The following is a 19,656-nucleotide window of genomic DNA, read 5'->3' as shown; positions in this document are numbered from 1 at the left end:
GCATCCCAGCTACAGCACTTAGCGGGAGATGGAACATCTAGTGTCAGCAACTCTAGTGGTAGGATGATGTTGAGGGGGACCCCGCATAATACATTTATAGAGGCAGATTTGTTTACCTTGAGACCCCCAACGATAAAATTAATTACGAAAGTATGGCAGACAACAAAGACTATACTGGGATATCAAGGAATATCAGAATTTGCGCCCCTGTGGAATAATAAAAAGCTTTCAGAGTTAAGCAATATGGCGAGATCTCAGGAATGGGAGAACCAGGGTATTAACCGAGTAAGCCAACTATACGTGGGTAACACCATGAAGTCATTTTTAGACTTGAACAGGAATTTAATCTATCTAATAATTCGTTCTATAAATATCTCCAAATCAGACATGCTATCCAGATGCAGTTCAGATCGCAAATAGTTGAATGGTCCCAGATCCCCACATTGGCACAAATAATGACTTTGGATTCAACTAAAGGGTTGATATCCCGACTATACACTAGATTAAAAGCTAGAACAATAGATTGTGTGGGGCCCATCAAGAGCAATGAGAGATGGGAGGGAGATGTTGGGCCATTAACTACAGGAGAATGGGATTGGATCCATACACAAGGGATACTGGTCTCAATCTCCCCTTCACAGAAGGTATCTCATCTGTTCCTAATCCATAGAATATACCATACCTCTAAAAAAAAAAAAAAATTAAATTGGGATGGCGGATGATTGACCAGTGTCCTAGGTGTGGGGCATCTGGTGATTTTATCCACATGTTATCGAAATGGCCAAAATTATTCAGGTATTGGGTAGAGATCATAGATAATATAAATAAAATCTTTAAGATCGAAAATAGAGACAATGGTTAAGACCTGTATACTGGGTCTCATAGAGGGGTGCAATGCTTCTAGAGATACCATTGAAGCAGTGCTAAGATGCCTATTTCCCCCGTCGGTAGAGAACTGGTTCGCGACTGTTAATTTAACAGTAGGAAACGGACGAGTGATCTCTATCAGACAAGGTAATCAAAGTAAATTTAAGAAAATGTGGAGACCTTGGTTAGACAAACTGGGGCTACCATTATAGGATGGGAGAGATACTGAGCCACCCCCCGGTTTTCTTTATATTTGCCTTCTGGGCTTTATATATATTGTACTGTGAATCTTGCCCAGTTTGTCAGCTCACCGGTCTCACATTTCTGGAGTCCATTGGTACCTTTACCCACCATTAAGGTGCCCTCAGGATTGCCATGGATATCATAGGTCCCTTGGTTAAGTCCGCTAGGGGGCACCAGTATATCCTGGTTGTCTTGGACTATGTCACCTGGTACCCAGAAGCAATCCTGTTAAGGAACCCCTCAGCTAAGAGTATTGCTAAAGGTCTTTCTCTTATGTTTTTACATCTGGGTATTCCTTGGGCGCTGTTAACTGACCAGGACACGCCCCTTAATGTCGAAGGTTACTAAAGAGTTGTGTAAATTGTTTAAAATTAATCACTTATGCACTTCTGTGTACCACCCACAAGCAGATGGTCTAGTGGAAAGGTTCAACAAAATACTGAAAGGAATATTAAAGCAAGTGGCAGATGGTAGGGACTGGGATTGCCTCTTGCCCTATCTCATGTTTGCTATACAGGAGGTACCCCAAGCCTCCACCGGATTTTCCCCTTTCGAGTTGCAGTATGGCCAACATCCGAGAGGCCTATTAGGTAACAAGCGGCAACCCCACTCAAAAGTGTAGTGGAACATATAGCTCAAATGCAAGACCGGATTGGAAAAGTCATGCCCATTGATAAATCCCACTTGCAACAGGCTCAGCAGGCTCAGGCTAGAGTCTACAACCCTTCAGCCAAGATCCAAACCTTTAAACCCAGTGAGTTCTTGTGCTGGTACCTACAGTGGGGAGCATATTTCTGGCGAAATGGCAAGGGCCATACAAGGTTGTAGAACAGGTGGGGGAAGTTAACTATAGAGTACATCAGCCAAATCTACAGTGTCAATATATTGAAGCCCTGGAAAGACGGAGAATCCCTTATAGTCCACGCACCCTTGGCGATGACTACCACAGGTCCTTCTACGGTGCCCTGTCCATAAGTCAGAAACAAGAGACCAAGGAATTTCGACTAAGAAATAGGGAGTTCTTCTCTGATCTTCCAGGGGTAACTTCAGTAATAAGGCATGATATTGTGACTGAGCCAGGGGTGAAAGTTAACTTAGAACCTTATGGCATCCCAGAAGATCAGCATCAAGTAGTCTCAGAGGAAATAAGGAGGATGTTAGAGATTGATGTAATAGCAGAGTTCCATAGTGAGTGGTGTAACCCAGTCGTCCTTATTCCCAAGCCAGATGGAAGCATCTGATTTTGTAATGACTTGTGAAAGCTGAATGAGGTGTCAAAATGTGATGCTTATCCAATGCCCGAGGTAAATGAGCTAATTGAGCGTTTAGGACATGCCCGATATATCACCACCCTAGACCTTACGTAGGGGTATTGGCAAATACCACTTACAGAATGTGCAAAAGTGAAGACAGCCTTTTCCACTCCTGAAGGGCACTGGCAGTATAAGAGGATGCCATTTGGCCTACATAGGGCCCCGGCCACTTTTCAGAGGATGATGGATCGCATCCTTAAACCCCACCAAGCCTATGCATCTGCATATTTAGATGATGTGGTCATTTTTTAGTGCAGACTGGGAGAGCCACTTACCTAAATTGCAGGCTGTTATTAATGCCCTCCATTGTCTGACAGCCAATCCTAAGCCCTTGCACACATGGTCGGACATTCCGACGGAAAATGTCCGATCGGACCATGTTGTCGGATAATCTGACTGTGTGTGGGCTCCATTGGACTGTTTCCGTCGGAATATCCGACGGACAAAGTTTTAGAGCTGGGTTATAAAACTTTCCGACAACATGATCCGATCGGACTGATCAGACAAAGTGCCACGCATGCTCAGATCAAATTCCTAGACCAAAGCTATTGGCTACTAGCCTGAACGTAGTCCCGTCGTAACGAAATAACGTCATCACATTACATACGAACAGATTTTTCAACAACTTTGTCCGACCGTGTGTATGCAACACAAGTTTCGGACAAAATCCGACAGATTTTGTTGTCAGAATGTCTGACCGTGTGTACAAGGGCTAAGAAGTGTGCTGCGGGATTAGAGGAGGCCCGATATTTAGGGTAAATTATTGACAGGGGGGTAGTAAAACCCCAAGTCACAAAAGTGCAGGCAATTCAAAGTTGGCCAAGACCCCTTAATAAATTTTGCTACGTTGGCTGCTCCCCTTACAGATCTTACCAAAGGGGGAAGTCCACAGGGGTAACTTGGTCCCTAGAAGCTGAGAAAGCTTTCCAGATCCTAAAGACAGTCCTGAGTAAAAGCCCTGTCTTAATCACCCCATATTTCACACAGGAATTTGTAGTGCAGACAGATGCTTCAGAAGTGGGATTAGGTGCAGTGGTGAATGGGGAGGAACACCCCTTAGCATTCTTAAGCAGAAAATTGACCCCTGCTGAAAAAAGATATGCCATTGTAGAAAGGGAATGTCTAGCTATCAAATGGGCTCTTGAAAGTTTAAAATATGGTTCTTGGCTCTACAGAATTTTAAATTTTTTGTAGAACGGGTAGCCAACAAGCTAATGTGGATGCTCTCTCCAGAGTTTACAGTCTGTTTGCCCAAGCTGCTCAAACCCCCCCCCCCCCCCGAGTTTATGTAGTGGGGTGCCTTAAAATAACAGGAAAAGTGATTGGTGGAATATATGTTCCTCCACGGATTCTTAGATTTGCAATCTAAAGCCCCATACACACTATCAGGGGTAAATCTGAAAACAAAAATCAGCAGAAAATCTGAGTGTGTATGGGGCTTAAGATAATACCAGCAAAGACTTCAGGGTAAGGGATAGTTCTCTACCCTGCATTGGTAAAGTCTGTTCCGTGGCTGGTTTAAGACCCCTTTCACACTGTGCCACCCATAGCATTGGCAGTGAAATGCCGGTATTTTTAGCAGCGTTTTACCGCCGGATTTGTGGCGCATTTCGCCTGCTAGCAGGGCACTTTTATCCCCCGCTAGCGGCTGAGAAAGGGTTAAAACTGGCTGCAAAAGCAGCATTTTGCCGGCGGTATAGCCGCGCTGCCCCATTGATTTCAATAGGGAGCAGTGGTGGAGGAGCGGTAAACACACCGGTCCTTCACCGCTCCAAAGAAGCTGCTGGCAGGACTTTTCCTGCCACCCTGCCACCACACCGCTCCAGTGTGAAAGCCCTCGGGCTTTCACACTGTAGACAGTAGAGCAGCTGTTTGAGGGTGAATTGCAGCTGTTATTTTTAACTCTATAGTGCCTGCAAAACACCCTCAGTGTGAAAGGGGTCTTATTGGGAGTCTGGTAGAGATCTGGGTGGGACAGACTCCCAAGTACACGGACCACAGTTTAATGTTTTCTTTTCAGGTCTTGATTAAGGCAGCTGGTCCTAGCTCTCAGAGAGAGAGTGTGTGTCTCCATGTGAGGAGGCAACTAGGGGCATGGCTGCTTATCCCTGACTTTGGATACAAAGTATTTGCGTTTGTAAGGATACTTACTACAAAACCAAGAACAGACTACGGACACAGTAAGGCCCAGTAGAGTAGAAGTTTATTTTTGAGTGGAAAAAAAGAAAAAGCAGGAAGGTGCGTGATCAACTGCTAGGATCAAGACAATGCAATTTATTCAAGTGCAAAGTAAACAAATGCATATATAAAGCCATAAAAAAGTTCCTACGTTTTCATAAAAGCAGGGTTACAAAATATACACAATTTTTAAGTTTGAAAATTAGACATGCCTATGCAAGGGCAAATACTCAAAGTGGGCTGACACATTTCGGGGGAATTTCCCTCTTCATCGGAGCCTTGCAAAAAAAGGAGAACAATCTGTATAGTGCAGTAGACCAACATGAAAGAACCAGCTAGTTGGGAGGTATGTCACGTGGTGAGTGATCAGTTTTCTTACGCTCTAGACCTGTCCACATCCCAACGCTCTATATATATATATATATATATATATATATATATATATATATATATATATATATATATATATATATATATATATATACGCTTGCTCCCATCAAAATACATGTATCTATTGTGTACACCTTTATTCTTTAAGACAGACCATACTTTTTTGAAGTGTTACAATGTACAATTATGAACCTTGACAGTAGTCTTATCCTTATGTTCATCTTTCAATTGCAGATAATAATTGCTGTAAGCCAGCTGATTGCTGATGTCGCACTTACCGGTGGCTCCAGGTTCCAGGAATCACTTTCCATTATTAATAATTTTGCCAACAGCGACAGAGCAATGAAGGTATTGTTATTACAGTTTTATGTAGGTTTATACTCTTATGAAATATGTTTAGTTTGGAGTGCCAAGTAATAGTGTTGTAATGATCGCCCTGAGTATTTGCAGAAGGAGTTGAGCACACATGGCTGACCAGGATATATAGATAATATACAAATAACTGCAAAATTCTAAAGAAACCAGTAATAAGGAAAACCACTGAGGTGTATGCTACCGATCCTCAATGATGGTAGGTATGCAGAAAATTAGAAAATATAAACTATATAGAGGGACTCTAAGGTGACAAAGGAGATACCTTCCAGGTTTCAGGGAAGTCAAATACTAACATGTCACCATTGTTTACAACAGTGCAATATGGGGACATTAACACTAGGGGGGTAATTTACTAAGATGAATGCGCTGCGCCGGTTCAGACCTTAATTTGTGCGCCAGATAAATTATTAATTGAGCGTGTGAATGGGCGCACGCATAAGCGCAACAGATAATATGCCGGCGCATGCGATAATGATATGCCATTGATAATAGCGCATGCCGTATCATTAACAGTCCATTCACACAGGGGCAACACGACTTCCAGCGCGACTTTGGGAGGCAACTTGAACATGACTTGCCTATGAATCACAGTGCGACTTGGGGCGACTTACAACACGACTTTAAGTCGACCCCAGGCCAGGCGACTTTAATTTTTTTTTTTAAAAACATCATGGGTTCCCCTCCAAGAGCATACCAGGCCCTTCAGGTCTGGCGTGGATTTTCAGGGGATCCCCGCACCAAAAAAAAAAAAATGGTGTGGGGGCCCCCCTCAAAATCCATACCAGACCCTTATCCGAGCATGCAATCTGGCAGGCCACAGGAAAAGAGGGGGGATGAGAGAGCACCCCCTTCCTGAACCATACCAGGCCACATGCCCTCAGCATTGGGAGGGTGCTTTGGAGTACCCCCCAAAGCACCTTGTCCCCATGTTCATCCTCCAGTCAGGGTTGTGGGGGTCTGCGGATGGGGGGCTTATCGGAATCTGGAAGCCCCCTTTAACAAGGGGACCCCCAGATCCCGGCCTCCACCCCTGTGTGAAATGGTAAGGGAGTACAAAAGTACCCCTACCATTTTACCAAAAAAGTGACAAAAGTGTTAAAAATGACAAGAGCCAGTTTTTGACAAGTCCTTTATTAAAGTCTTCTTCTTTCCATCTTCTTCAGGTCTTCCTTTCTTCATCCTTCAGTTTCTTCCTTCATCTTCTTCTTCCTCCGATCCTCCGCTTCTTGCTCCGGTGTTCTCATCTGGCATCTTCCTCCACGGCGTCTCTTCTTCCTCGCTTCATTCTCGGGCTGCTCCACGCAATGGGAGGCTCCCACTGTGTGACGCTTCTCTTCTTCTGCCACTTATATAACGGAACCGTGCGCCAGAGGGGGCGGGGTCACCGGGTGGCCCCGCCCTCCGTTATATAATACCTGTCAGAAGAAGAGAAACGTCACACAGCGGGAGCCTCCCATTGCACGGAACGGCCAGAGAACGAATCAGGGAAGAAGAGACGCCGTGAAGGAAGATGCCAGACGAGAACACCGGCGCAAGAAGCAGAGGATCGGAGCAAGAAGAAGATGGAGGAAGAAACCGAAGGATGAAGAAATGAAGAAGACCCGAAGAAGATGAAAGAAGAAGACTTTAATAAAGGACTTGTCAAAAACTGGCTCTTGTAATTTTTAACACTTTTGTCACTTTTTTAGTGAAATGGTAGGGGCACTTTTGTACCCCCTTATCATTTCACACAGGGGGGGGAAGGATCTGGGGGTCCCCTTGTTAAAGGGGGCTTCCAGATTCCAATAAGCTCCCACCCGCTGACCCCCAAAACCACCGGCCAGGGTCATGGGGATGAGGCCCTTGTTCTCATCAACATGGGGACAAGGTGCTTTGGGGGGTATCCCAAAGCACCCTCCCAATGTTGAGGGCATGTGGCCTGGTAAGGTTCAGGAGGGGGGGCTCTCTCTCATCCCCCCTCTTTTCCTGTGACCTGCCAGGTTGTGTGCTCGGATAAGGGTCTGGTATGGATGTTGAGGGGGACCCCCACACCATTTATTTATTTTTGGCGCGGGGTTCCCCTTAAAATCCATGCCAGACCTGAAGGGCCTGGTATGGATTTTGAGGGGGGCCCCCACGCCATTTTTTTTTTGGCGCGGGGTTCCCCTTAAAACTTGACTTTTTGCGTGGGGGTCCCCCGAAATTCCATACCAGGCCTTTCCGGTCTGGTATGGAATTTCGGGGGACCCCCACGCAAAAAGTCAAGTTGAGATGTGCGCCTGTTCAACTTATGCAAATGAATTTACGTGGCTTGACATTTACTAAGATTTTGCCGGCGCAGTGAACCAAAGCACTTGAACGTGCGCAAATGCCGCTTGCGCAGTGCATAAATTGACCTTGCTCAGTTCCAAGTGTATTTGCAGGCGCAGCAGGCTTGTTCAGAGAAAGTTACTTTTACATTCTATTTTGGGCATATTTGTTACTTGGACAGTTATAGCTATATTTCCTCACATCACCCCACATCACCCCCATCATATTGGCACTTCCAGCTTCTTTTAACTATGAGTTGAATAATGTGTGCGCCATATCTATAGCGGTGCACCGATTGCCGCCTCCCGTGCGCCGGCATAATAATCGTAAATTGGGAATTGCGCTGTGTTACAGACGCAAATGCTTTGTGAATACGAAAACGGCTGTTGCGCATCAGCGTTCGCCGCAACTCATGCCGCAAACCGTTTGTAAATCAGCCCCTAGCTCTATATGCAAATAATGTGTACAGCCCAATGCCTTGCGGTACATTCAGGCATTAGATGGTGACTCCTGCCATCCCATCAAGTCAATTTCATAATTATTATCTTGTTGCATACTTTAAAGCAAACCTGAAGTCAGAAAATGTCAGTGACATAATGTGCCAGTTTCACTTGTCTGTTCTGTGCTATGGTAAACTAATCAGTACCCATTGTCAAGGGTCTTGCTCTACTTCCTCCACCTTATTTTTGCACAGGAACACTTTCTATAACAATAATAGGTCAATAGTGAGATGCAGAAGAGACAGCTGATTTTGTATTCTGGATAGGTGTACATAAGTCTTCTGCAAAGGGGGTTTTGTCTTGAGAAGCTTGAGAAATGGGTGATAATAAAGAGGGAACTGCTGTACAATGCTAGCCAACTCTACCCACCTCCCTGGTGTGTTAAAGTGAATGTAAAGTTTTCTTCTTTTTTTTTTAAAATAACAAACACATTATACTTACCTCCTCTGTGCAGTTGGATTTGCACAGAGCAGCCTGGATCCTCCTCTTCTCAGGTCCCTCTTCTGCTCTCCTGGCCCCTCCCTCTGGTGAGTGCCCCTTCAGTCAGCAGCTTGCTACAGGGGAGACCCATGCCGAGAGCCGTGTATCCATTTAGACACGAAGCCCCGACCCAGCCCCACCCCCTCTCTTCCCTGATTGGCTGACTGATTTTGATTGCCTATGGAGCCAATGGTGCCTCTGCTGTTTCTTAGCCAATCAGGAGGAGTGTCTGGGACAGCTAACATATTCGTGGACATCGCTACAGAGGGAAGGGGCTCAGGTAAGTAATTAGGGAGGTGCTGGGGTGGTCTGCTGCACACAGCAGGTTTTTTTATCTTAATGCATAAAAAAACTTTCTCCCTTTACAGCTCCTTTAAAAAAGGTAATAAGGTATTGTTATCACTGGTCCCAAGCATTGGTGTCCTCCATGATAGTCTCTCTATAGTCTATATGTAATCTGTTTCTTGCAGGGCATTCAACATAGCACCCAACTGTCACTCATTTGGAGTGATTGACCCTCTTTTGAGACCAAACTTCTCTGTCACTCATGCAGCTTTATTTGTCCCTCTTTTTTCATTCAATATATGTTTATTATTTGTTTTCCAAAAGATACAACAGAAACAAAAAAGAAAAGGGAAACAACCAAAAACAGATACGATCCAACCTGATTCGTAACATACCCAAGGGTATTTGCAGTCCTTCATTAATGCATCTTAATTAATTCAAATATCATACAACAAACCAGAATAAGATGTTATACAATGATGCACCAGTCACGGGGGCCTTTGATTGATCTAGATAGGAGAGAGAGAATAAAAGGGGAAAGGAGAAGCAGGGGGTCTTACACAAGTTTATCAAAACAGCAAAAAGAGAAATGAAACGTGCTGTTCCTTTATTTACCTGATGTAAACCATTAATATTCATCCATAAGCATCAATGAAGCTAAGCCAAAAAAATCCAGTAATTTAGGTGAATCCTTAAAGTGTAACTCCACTTTTGTTGAGAAAAAAATATTCCCCTCTGGGTGATCAATGTACCGTATATATATCTGTGCCCCTGTTCTGAGTAGGTCTAATGGGAATGGTTTCATAATTAACTGTCAGGTGTAGAGCTACAGGGCACTAATGAGGAAATCTGCTGGGCCTGCATCCCTTTAGACGTGTTCTTATTGAAAGTATCTCTCAAAAAATGGCACACAAAATTACATTTCTCTTACGTTCACTGACTGACACAGCTCCTTTATTCTTGACCATCGGGTTGTTACACCACCTTCAGGAGAGGACTAGGCAGAACATGTTAGCATGTACAAAAAACAGAACTTTCTAGTTCCACCCAAGGGGCGGTCCCTTCAATAACAACCTCCCAGCCTGCTTCCTGCAGCCTCAGTTTTTTTCTGCCTAGTGAAGGAGATGGACCTAGGAACCCTGTGGGCTCATCGGTCCGGGGATTTTTTTTAGCAGAAGTTTTGTCTTTTGTGCAAGATTAAAATCCTGTGATCTGCTATCAACAGCCGGCTGGGTGATAGGCTGGATACCCTTATCCTTGTAGTCTTCCCAGCCTGGCCAGCGAGCGTGTGCAGACCATAGCTACGCGCTGGGCATTCCCTGAGAGGTCGATTCGGGGGTCCCTCTCCTCCCTCTCTTCTCTCCCTGTCCCTATCTGCCCTCCCCCCTGTGGTGCATGGGCTGCTGAGCGGTGTGTGTGCCATATAGATAGGGGTCCCCTGGGGGGCTCGCACCTTGAGTGTGGGGCTGCGCTGGGTGGCTGTGCTCCTAGGTATCTGTTGCTCCCTGCTGGGTGTCTGGAGATCTGCACTGTTCTGCCGCCATTTTATCTGTCTTTTTTCACTGTCTCTGTGTACAGTTGTTTGGTGGCCATGTTTGGTGTGACTCAGGGAGAAGCATGGTCAGGAAACATTTTACTGTAGTTCAATGGCCATTTTCCCTATGATTATGTCCTGTATACTGGATGCTCGGCAGCCATTTTGTTGTAGCCCAGCTCCGTTTTTTTGCCCAGCACTGGTCCCTGAGGCTCAGAACAGCGTGGTTTCCTCTCACAGACACCTGGGAGCTGACACAGGACACAGGCACGACTAGCTGAACAGCGCAGAACTTGGTCGGGGTGGTGAGTCCTGCCGTGGGGGCCCCTCAGCCTGCAGCAGCTAGTAGGGTGGGATTATACACCTGTCCTAAGTCCCCAAGGGTGGCAGACAGGGTGGGTCAGCATGGCTTCAGAAACTGATGTTTCTTCCCCCTAACTCCCTGCAATTGCAACCGGCTCATCTGCAAACAGTGTAGTGCCTTTGGACGCCTTGTCGGCGGTCCTGAAAATATTTGTTTCCAGAGTGGAGGCAGTGTGCAGGCGCAAGGTGGTAGAAAGCAGCCCCTGCCCCCCCAATCCTCCGGTGAGAGCTCTGACGCAGACTCTAGCCCTGCTGAGACTGGTGGCCCCTGCTCTGTCATCTCAGATGATGCTGACCAGGACTGAATGTACAGTGAGCATGAGTCCCTGTCCGGGTCCGCGCAAGAAAAGCACTAGTTGGAGCACTTATCACAGCTGTGCGTGATACCCTGAAGATCAGAATACAGCAGGTCCTTCTGCTGCAGTAGTGGCCCCTTTTGGGCCCCGTAAGCCAGCCCGTACACCTAAGGTGTTTCCGTATCTGTCTTATTTCAGTAAGTTCATATACAGGAATGGGGGCGACCGCAATGGACCCTTTTGGTCCCAAAAAGCATAGTGGTGCGTTACCCCCTTGTGGAGAGCCTTCTGCAATAATGGTTGGCTCCTTCGGTCGTGGACCCCCCGGTATACAGGTTAGATAGGTAACCGCGATCCCAGTAGAGGGGGCTCCTGTGGTTAAGGACCCCACGGGCAGGAACCGAGGCAGTGGCCCGTTCCTTATTTACAGTTGGGGTGTCAGCAATACGACCAGAACTGACCACAGCACTTGTGTCACAGACACTTACTGAATGGGCACACATTTGCACCGTGAACTGGAGAAGCAGCAGGCTTCTCCCGTCTTCTTGGAACTAGCAGACCAGTTAGTGTCTGGTCTTAAGTATGCTTGAGACGCGGCTCTGGATATGCTTCCTCTGCTATTCAGGGTTTCAGTGTCAGCAGTGGTGCTGAGGCGCCTGATTTGGCTGAAATGCTGGTCGGCGGAGCAGCCATCTAAAAAAGCCTTGATGGATCTACCCTTCCTTGGTGAGCGGCTCTTTGGAGCCTTGTTGGATGACATTATTAAGAATTTCACAGGTGGGAAGAGCACCTTGCTCCCACAGGCCAGGAAGACTAAGGAGCCACGCCACAGGCAAGGGCTCTCATTTTCCACTCAAAAGTGTTTTCTTCGTCCGTCCGGTACTTCAGCTAAACGCTCCCAGTTCAACAGGACGACCTCTAAGGGAGAAGAGCGTCCCTGGAACCACAAGTCTAACAAGCCTGCGAGCAAAAGTGCTACCGCATGAAGGTTTGCCCCCACCTGTCATACAGGTGGGGGGTCGCCTTCGGGAGTTTGCAGCCCGTTGGGCCTCTCGGCTATCTGACCAATGGGTCTGCAAACTGATTTCCTCTTGCTACAAGATAGAGTTCTTCTCTTGGCCACCAAACAGACTCTTCCCCTCCAGCATACCCTTACTCCTGGCTCGCTGGGAGGCCCTTTTGGGGGTAGTATGGCACCTGCTAAGCGCAAGGTGGTAGTGCCTGTTCCAGAATCGGAAAGGTTTCAGGGGTTCTGCTCCAATCTGTAGTCCCCAAAAAGGAAGGGGTACATCCAATCTTGCTTTTATATCTTTAATAATTGCTTTGTTAAAGTGCAGAGGTTCAGAATGGAATCAGCTCGCTCAGTAGTCGCTGCACTCCATCAGCCAGACTCCCTGGCATCTTTGGACATCCAGAATGCATACCTGCACATACCCATATGCCTCAGGCATCAGAGGGTTCTGTGAATTGCAGACGGGGAAGCCCACTACCAGTTTGTGGCTACCCCTTTTTTTGGCTTGGTTTCTGCCCCCTGAGTCTTTACCACGGTATTGACTCCAATTTTGGCGTTGTTGAGACAACGCGGGATCGCAATCGCAGGTTATCTTGACGATCTCCTCAGGAGGATGTAGCGATCACCATGCAAACCCTGAAGGAATATGGGTGGCTGTTGAGCCAAAGAAGTCGGTGTTCATACCGATTCAGAGCTTGGACCTAGGCTTACCGCTGGACTCCATGGAAGCGAGAGTGTTCTCCCTTCAGATAAAACTACAGACTCTCAGAGCCGTGGTAAAACTATTGCTGAACCGCAGGTGGTCGTGGCTGCGTTTCTGCATGCGAGTTCTGGGCCTCATGATGGCCTCCCTCGAGGTGGTACCATATGCCCAGTTTCACACCAGAGTCTTGCAGAAGGAGATATTGACAAAATGGGACATATCTCCGTTATCCCTGGATCGGCAGATTCAGGTGAGCCAGTCAGTGGGGGACTCCCTGCTTTGGTGGCTGAGGTCCCCGGCACTTCGATCTGGGAAGTCGTTCCTACCTCTGCATTGGACTGTGATTACAACAGACGCCAGCCTGACTGGCTGGGGTGGAGTAATGGGAGTGCAGTCGACCCAGGGTCTCTGGTCGGGTGCGGAACCCAAGTTGCCAATCAGTGTGCTCGAACTCCAAGCGATCAGGCTTTGCCTCTCCACATAGTCAATGAGACTACGAGAGCGTCCAATCAGGATCAGGTCAGGTCATCAAGGAGGAACAAGTAGCTCGGCTGCAGCACGGGAGGTCGCTCACATCCTTCAGTGGACAGAGTGACAGGTACCGGCCTTGTTGGCCATTTACATCCCGGGAGTTGAAAACTGGCAGGTGGACTACCTAAGTTGCCAGATGCTGGGTCCAGGAGAATGGGTGTTGCATCCAGAGCTACTATGCCTGCGGTGGGGCACACCAGACTTGGTTCTCCTGGCTTCCTGTCTCAATCGGAAGGGGCCAAGATTCTTATCCCGGATAAGAGATCCTCGGGCAGTTCCATGGGATCAGTACCGACTTATCTACAACTTTCCTCCGCTAAAGCTACCACCACGTCTGCTCCACAGAGTGGAGGCCGAGGGGGTTCCAGTAATACTAATGCCCCAGATCGGCCTCGGCATCCCTGATGCACCGACCTAGTACGCCTGGTTGCGAAGGCTCCCTGGCGACTGCTGTTGGGAGAGTACCTTCTGTGTCAAGGTCCGATTCTCCATCTTGTTTTACCATCGCTGGTTTTAACGGCATGGCTGTTAAGAGCCCGATGCTAAGGTACCGAAGCCTATCTGACTCGGTGATCTCAACTATGTTGGGAGCATGGAAATCTTCTTTTCGGAAGATATACCGTCGTACCTGGAAGGCATACATCTCTATGTGTGAGGAAAAAGGATGGCATCCGTGCACCTATTCAGTTTCCAGGATCCTGCTGTTTCCACAGCATGGAGTAGACCAGAAGTTGGCTTTAAGCATCATTAAAGGACCAATATCAGCCTTGGCTGTCTTTTTTCAGCGACCCCTGGCATCTCACTCTCTAGTGAACACTTTTGTTCAGGGGGTCCATCTTGTAGTTCCTCCGGTGTGTCCACCGGATCTGAACCTGTTGTTATCGGCGCTTCAGAAACCGCCATTTGAGAACATCAGAGGAAATCCCTTGTTGACTCTTTCTCAGAAAATGGTCTTTTTTGTGGCCATTACATCGGCCAGGAGGGTTTCGGAACTGGTGGCCTTGTCTTGCAAGTTTCCCTATATGGTTACCCATAAGGATAAGGTGGTGTTGCCTCCACAACCTTCCTTTCTGCCGAAGGTGGTTTTGACGTTCCACATCAATGAAGATATTGTGTTACTATCTCTGTGTCCTAAACTGACACATCCTAAGAGGTGGCCCTTTATTCCCTGGATGTGGTCAGGGCTATAAAGATATATTTGTCTGCCACGGCTCCCCTTTGGGAGTTAGATTCTCTGTTCGATTCGGTAGCTGGTACAAAAAAGAGGTATGGCAGTCTCGTCGACCACCATTTCCAGGTGGATGAGACAGATGTGGCACAGGCCTATGCCTTGAAGGGGCAGGTGCCCCCCTTTCCTGCCATGGCCCATTCCACTAGGACAATTGGGGCCTCTTGGGCTTCCGACATTGAGTGTCAGTCGCTCTGGTGTGTAGGCAGCGATTTAGTCGTCCGTTCACATTTTTAACAAATTCTACAGAGTGGATATAAGCGCATTGTCTGATGCCTGCTTTGGCCGCAAAGTTTTTTTGGCGGCCATGTAATGTTGCAATTCAGCACTTTGAGTATAATGCACTGTTGCGTTGTTACCGCAAGTTCTGATGCGGTTAGATAAGGTGGTGTTAGGGAGCACTTCTGATTGTGGGTGAAGTTCTTTTATGCTGTTTCCAACCCCTCTTTATGACACTGCTTGGGGACGTCCCAATGGTCAAGAATAAAGGAGCTGTGTCAGTCAGTGAATGTTAGAGAAAATAGGATTTTTGTACTCACCGTAAAATCCTTTTCTCTGGAGTTCACTGACTCACACAGCACCCTCCCCTCTTATTGATTATGTTATACTGCTTGTTGACGTACTGAGGCTGCAGGAAGCAGGCTGGGGGGTTGTTGCTGAAGGGACCGCCCCTTGGGCGTAACTAGAAAGTTCTGTTTTTTGTACATGCTAACGTTCTGCCTAGTCCTCTCTTGAAGGTGGTGTAACAACCCGATGGTCAAGAATTAAGGAGCTGTGTCAGTCAGTGAACTCCAGAGAAAAGGATTTTATGGGGAGTACAAAAATCCTATTTTTTGTTACAAGGGATGCCTGAAATCTGACTTGTATCTTAGGCAGACTTCTGGGGAAATTGGTGAGCCAATCACACAAGCAAGATATTATGTTTCTGGGGAGTGGTCAGTACACACTCTATGTACAGAAAACTCCATTTAGCCATATTGCAATGCATTCTCAGAAATTTACATTGGCTGCAGATACATTCAATTACAAAATCATTAGTGTCATAATCATTTGCGCTATATTATTTTTTCTTTATTTGCTGCTTTTTTTCCCCACGAAAGTGGAGTTACCCTTTAAATCAGGGATATGCAATTAGCGGACCTCCAGCTATTACAGAACTACAATTCCCATGAGGCATAGCAAGGCATGGCATGGAGCCAATCCCTTGCCACAGGCCCTGTGTCGCCCCATCCATTTCTCCTGTCCTTTTCCCCTCTCCTGGCCCCATTTATTCCAATTTGTCTTGTATATCTATGATCAGCTGTCTAATGTTGTTATTGTAATGTTTCTCTATGCATTATATACAGTGCCTTGCGAAAGTATTCGGCCCCCTTGAACTTTTCAACCTTTTGCCACATTTCAGGCTTCAAACATAAAGATATAAAATTTTAATTTTTTGTGAAGAATCACCAACAAGTGGGACACAATTGTGAAGTGGAACGAAATCTATTGGATATTTTAAACTTTTTTAGCAAATAAAAAATGAAAAGTGGTGCGTGCAAAATTATTCGGGCCCTTTACTTCCAGTGCAGCAAACTCACTCCAGAAGTTCAGCGAGGATCTCTGAATGATCCAATGTTGTCCTAAATGACTGATGGTGATAAATAGAATCCACCTGTGTGTAATCAAGTCTCTGTATAAATGCACCTGCTCTGTGATAGTCTCAGGGTTCTGTTGAAAGCACAGAGAGCATCATGAAGACCAAGGAACACACCAGGCAGGTCCGTAATACTGTTGTGGAGAATTTTAAAGCCGGATTTGGATACAAAAAGATTTCCCAAGCTTTAAACATCCCAAGGAGCACTGTGCAAGCGATCATTTTGAAATGGAAGGAGTATCAGACCACTGCAAATCTACCAAGACCTGGCTGTCCCTCTAAACTTTCAGCTCAGACAAGGAGAAGACTGATCAGAGATGCAGCCAAGAGGACCATGATCACTCTGGATAAACTGCAGAGAACTACAGCTGAGGTGGGAGAGTCTGTCCATAGGACAACAATCAGGCGTACACTGCACAAATCTGGCCTTTATGGAAGAGTGGCAAGAAGAAAGCCATTTCTCAAAGATATCCATAAAAAGTCTCGTCTAAAGTTTGCCACAAGCCACCTGGGAGACACACCAAACATGTGGAAGAAGGTGCTCTGCTCAGATGAAACCAAAATCGAACTTTTTGCCCACAATGCAAAACGATATGTTTGGCGTAAAAGCAACACAGCTCATCACCCTCAACACACCATCCCCACTGTCAAACATGGTGGTGGCAGCATCATGGTTTGGGCCTGCTTTTCTTCAGCAGGGACAGGGAAGATGGTTAAAATTGAGGGGAAGATGGGTGCAGCCAAATACAGGACCATTCTGGATGAAAACCTGTTGGAGTCTGCAAAAGACCTGAAACTGGGATGGAGATTTATCTTCCAACAAGTCAATGATCCCAAACATACAACAAAATCTACAAAGGAATGGTTCACAAATAAACGTATCGAGGTGTTAGAATGGCCAAGTCAAAGTCCAGACCTGAATCCAATCGAGAATCTGTGGAAAGAGCTGAAAACTGCTGTTCACAAACGCTCCCCATCCAACCTCACTGAGCTCGAGCTGTTTTGCAAGGAAGAATGGGCAAGAATTTCAATCTCTCGATGTGCAAAACTGATAGACACATACCCCAAGCGACTTGCAGCTGTAATCGTTGCAAAAGTTGGCTCTACAAAGTATTAACGCAAGGGGGCCGAATAATTTTGCACGCCCCACTTTTCATTTTTTTATTAGTTAAAAAAGTTTCAAAAATCCAATAGATTTTGTTCCACTTCACAATTGTGTCCCACTTGTTGGTGATTCTTCACAAAAAATAAAAATTTTATATCTTTATGTTTGAAGCCTGAAATGTGACAAAAGGTTGAAAAGTTCAAGGGGGCCGAATACTTTCACAAGGCACTGTATTAAGTAAATCTGATTTGGTTAGATTAACCTTACAATTGCTTAAATGTTCAAAAAATATCACATTCTTTTAGTTGCCTCTCTTTTTGGTCTAATGTGCACATCTCTTTACAAAATGTAGTATTTTACTACCAATAGCGTTATGCTGAACTAAACATTTTTTCCAACCTCTATAGTGCTGTGTTTGGTATTTTGAAAAGCAAATTTAAAGGAGAAATTGTGGTTAAAAAAGCAATTGTGTGGTTTAGTTAAACATCTTCTGCAGATTAGAGGTTTTTGGTCCATGTAACAGGGCCTACATACTGTGTGCTAAAACATGTCCCGTTTATAATCCTGGGAGGTATGCATTATAAGTAACATAGTAACATGACAGTTTCCTTTTATAAAGTAATGTATTTTACATTGACCCACTAAGACTAATGAAAATTTCACAGACACGTGTAATGTCAATAGTGTCTTTTGTAGGCGTTTTGTTCAATAGTTCAATAGCCAGGCTGTCTTAAAACAAAGTGTGAGTTTATTTGATCACACTTGGCATCAACTTGAAAATAAATACAAAGTTAAAACTTCATACAGCTTGATGTAGTAAAACAAAAGATATTAGGAACAAAAACCGTAGTAAAAGAAAGTACAGGAAAATAATTATCTTCTTGCTTACTCTATTGTCATAGAGGTGTTTTGTTAGAACAACTGTTTAGGAGCTAGGCTGAATATAGGCCTAAAGTAAACAAAATGTCTTCTTCAGTGTATGAAATCATGTATAATGTAAGCAGGGCTTTTTTTACCCTCAGACAATAGGTGCAGAAATTCCCCTTTTCCGAGTCACCCCTTTTCCCCGCCCCTACCCACCTCTAAACACCATCCCTTGGTTCCATCCCCTACCCACCTCTCAGTACCGTCCCTTTTAGACAATACAGAACCAAGTATCATTTTGTGGTGCTAAGTAATTTGTATGGAACTTGGTAATGATATCAAGAAAAGCAATAAAATAGATCCCCTTCAGCCAGCAACAATAGATCCAACGATCCAACAATGTACCACCCACAACAACCCCCCCCCCCCCCCCCAGCAACAAAAGACTCCTGGGCAGCATCAACAGATCTCCGCACAGCCAGCATTAATAGACTCTCTTTCAGTCATCAACAATAGACCACTCCCCCAACAGTAGATCTCCTTCAGCATCAACTGACCTCCCAGCAACATAAGATCCACCCCTAGCAACAATAGGTACCCCACCAGCAACAATAGACCTCCTCAGCAACAATAGACCCCCCCTGCAAAAATAGATCCCCTCCAGCTAGAATAGATCCCCCAGCAGTGAGCATCAATACACTGCAGCACACCCCAGCACCCCTTGCCATAACATACAGTCAGTCCAGGAGATGCCGGAACTGTGTTCCCCCGTGTTCCCACTGAAAAAAAGCCCTGAATGTAAGTGACTCCTTCTGTGTGTGTGTGTGTGTGTGTGAAGTGTCTCAAGAAGTGTGTGTAGAGCATCGTGTTAACACTGTTTTTATACTATTTCAAATCTACAAGTCAGCAAAATGCAGCTATAACCATATATAGCTTGAGCTAGAGATGAAATTATCGTAATATTTATTATTCTAAATATTCACTTTGCTAACAGCTGACACGTCTTTTAAACTTCTTTGACAGAAACACGTAACAGTATTCTATAAAAAAAAACTGTAGTGTTGACCTTCTACTAAATGACCACTTCTTGTAATGGATACATTCTTCAAGTAACAGAAATTCAGTTCTGTACCAAAACTTACAAATGCATAATAAACTATAATTGAATATATATATATATATACACACACAAATATACACACACACACACACTTTCACACAAATTCTAACTAGCTAACCAATTAAGTAACTATATTAAATAACTAACTATATTATGGATAATGTGTGATTTACTTTTCAAAAGATCTCTTCAAGCATTTTTGCGCAGATCTATGGCACATTACTCCTATGTGTATTCTTATCTGTGAAACCACTGACCTACTGACCTTAAGTCATAAACTCTGGACATGGAGAACAACAGGTACAAAAATGACAATCATACACCTAACTATTTCAAGATCTGTC

General features: G+C 45.4%; 1 protein-coding gene across 2 annotated transcripts in view; it reads left to right on the top strand.

Annotated features, from left to right (window-relative positions):
- DOCK11 (dedicator of cytokinesis 11) overlaps positions 1-19,656 on the top strand; it is a 551,771-nt gene that overhangs the window by 308,332 nt on the left and 223,783 nt on the right. For both annotated transcript variants that reach the window (XM_077493986.1, XM_077493985.1), the window contains one exon: positions 5,226-5,339. In XM_077493986.1, the coding sequence (XP_077350112.1) occupies positions 5,226-5,339 (114 nt within the window). The remainder of the gene's footprint in view (positions 1-5,225; positions 5,340-19,656) is intronic.

Source organism: Lithobates pipiens, unplaced genomic scaffold (assembly GCF_037356315.1).
Source record: "Lithobates pipiens isolate NorthernLeopardFrog02 unplaced genomic scaffold, aLitPip1_a1.2 Scaffold_1, whole genome shotgun sequence".
NCBI classification, from domain to species: domain Eukaryota; kingdom Metazoa; phylum Chordata; class Amphibia; order Anura; family Ranidae; genus Lithobates; species Lithobates pipiens.
Note: the sequence above shows the minus strand (reverse complement) of the source record. Positions and strands in the feature narration are given on the sequence as shown.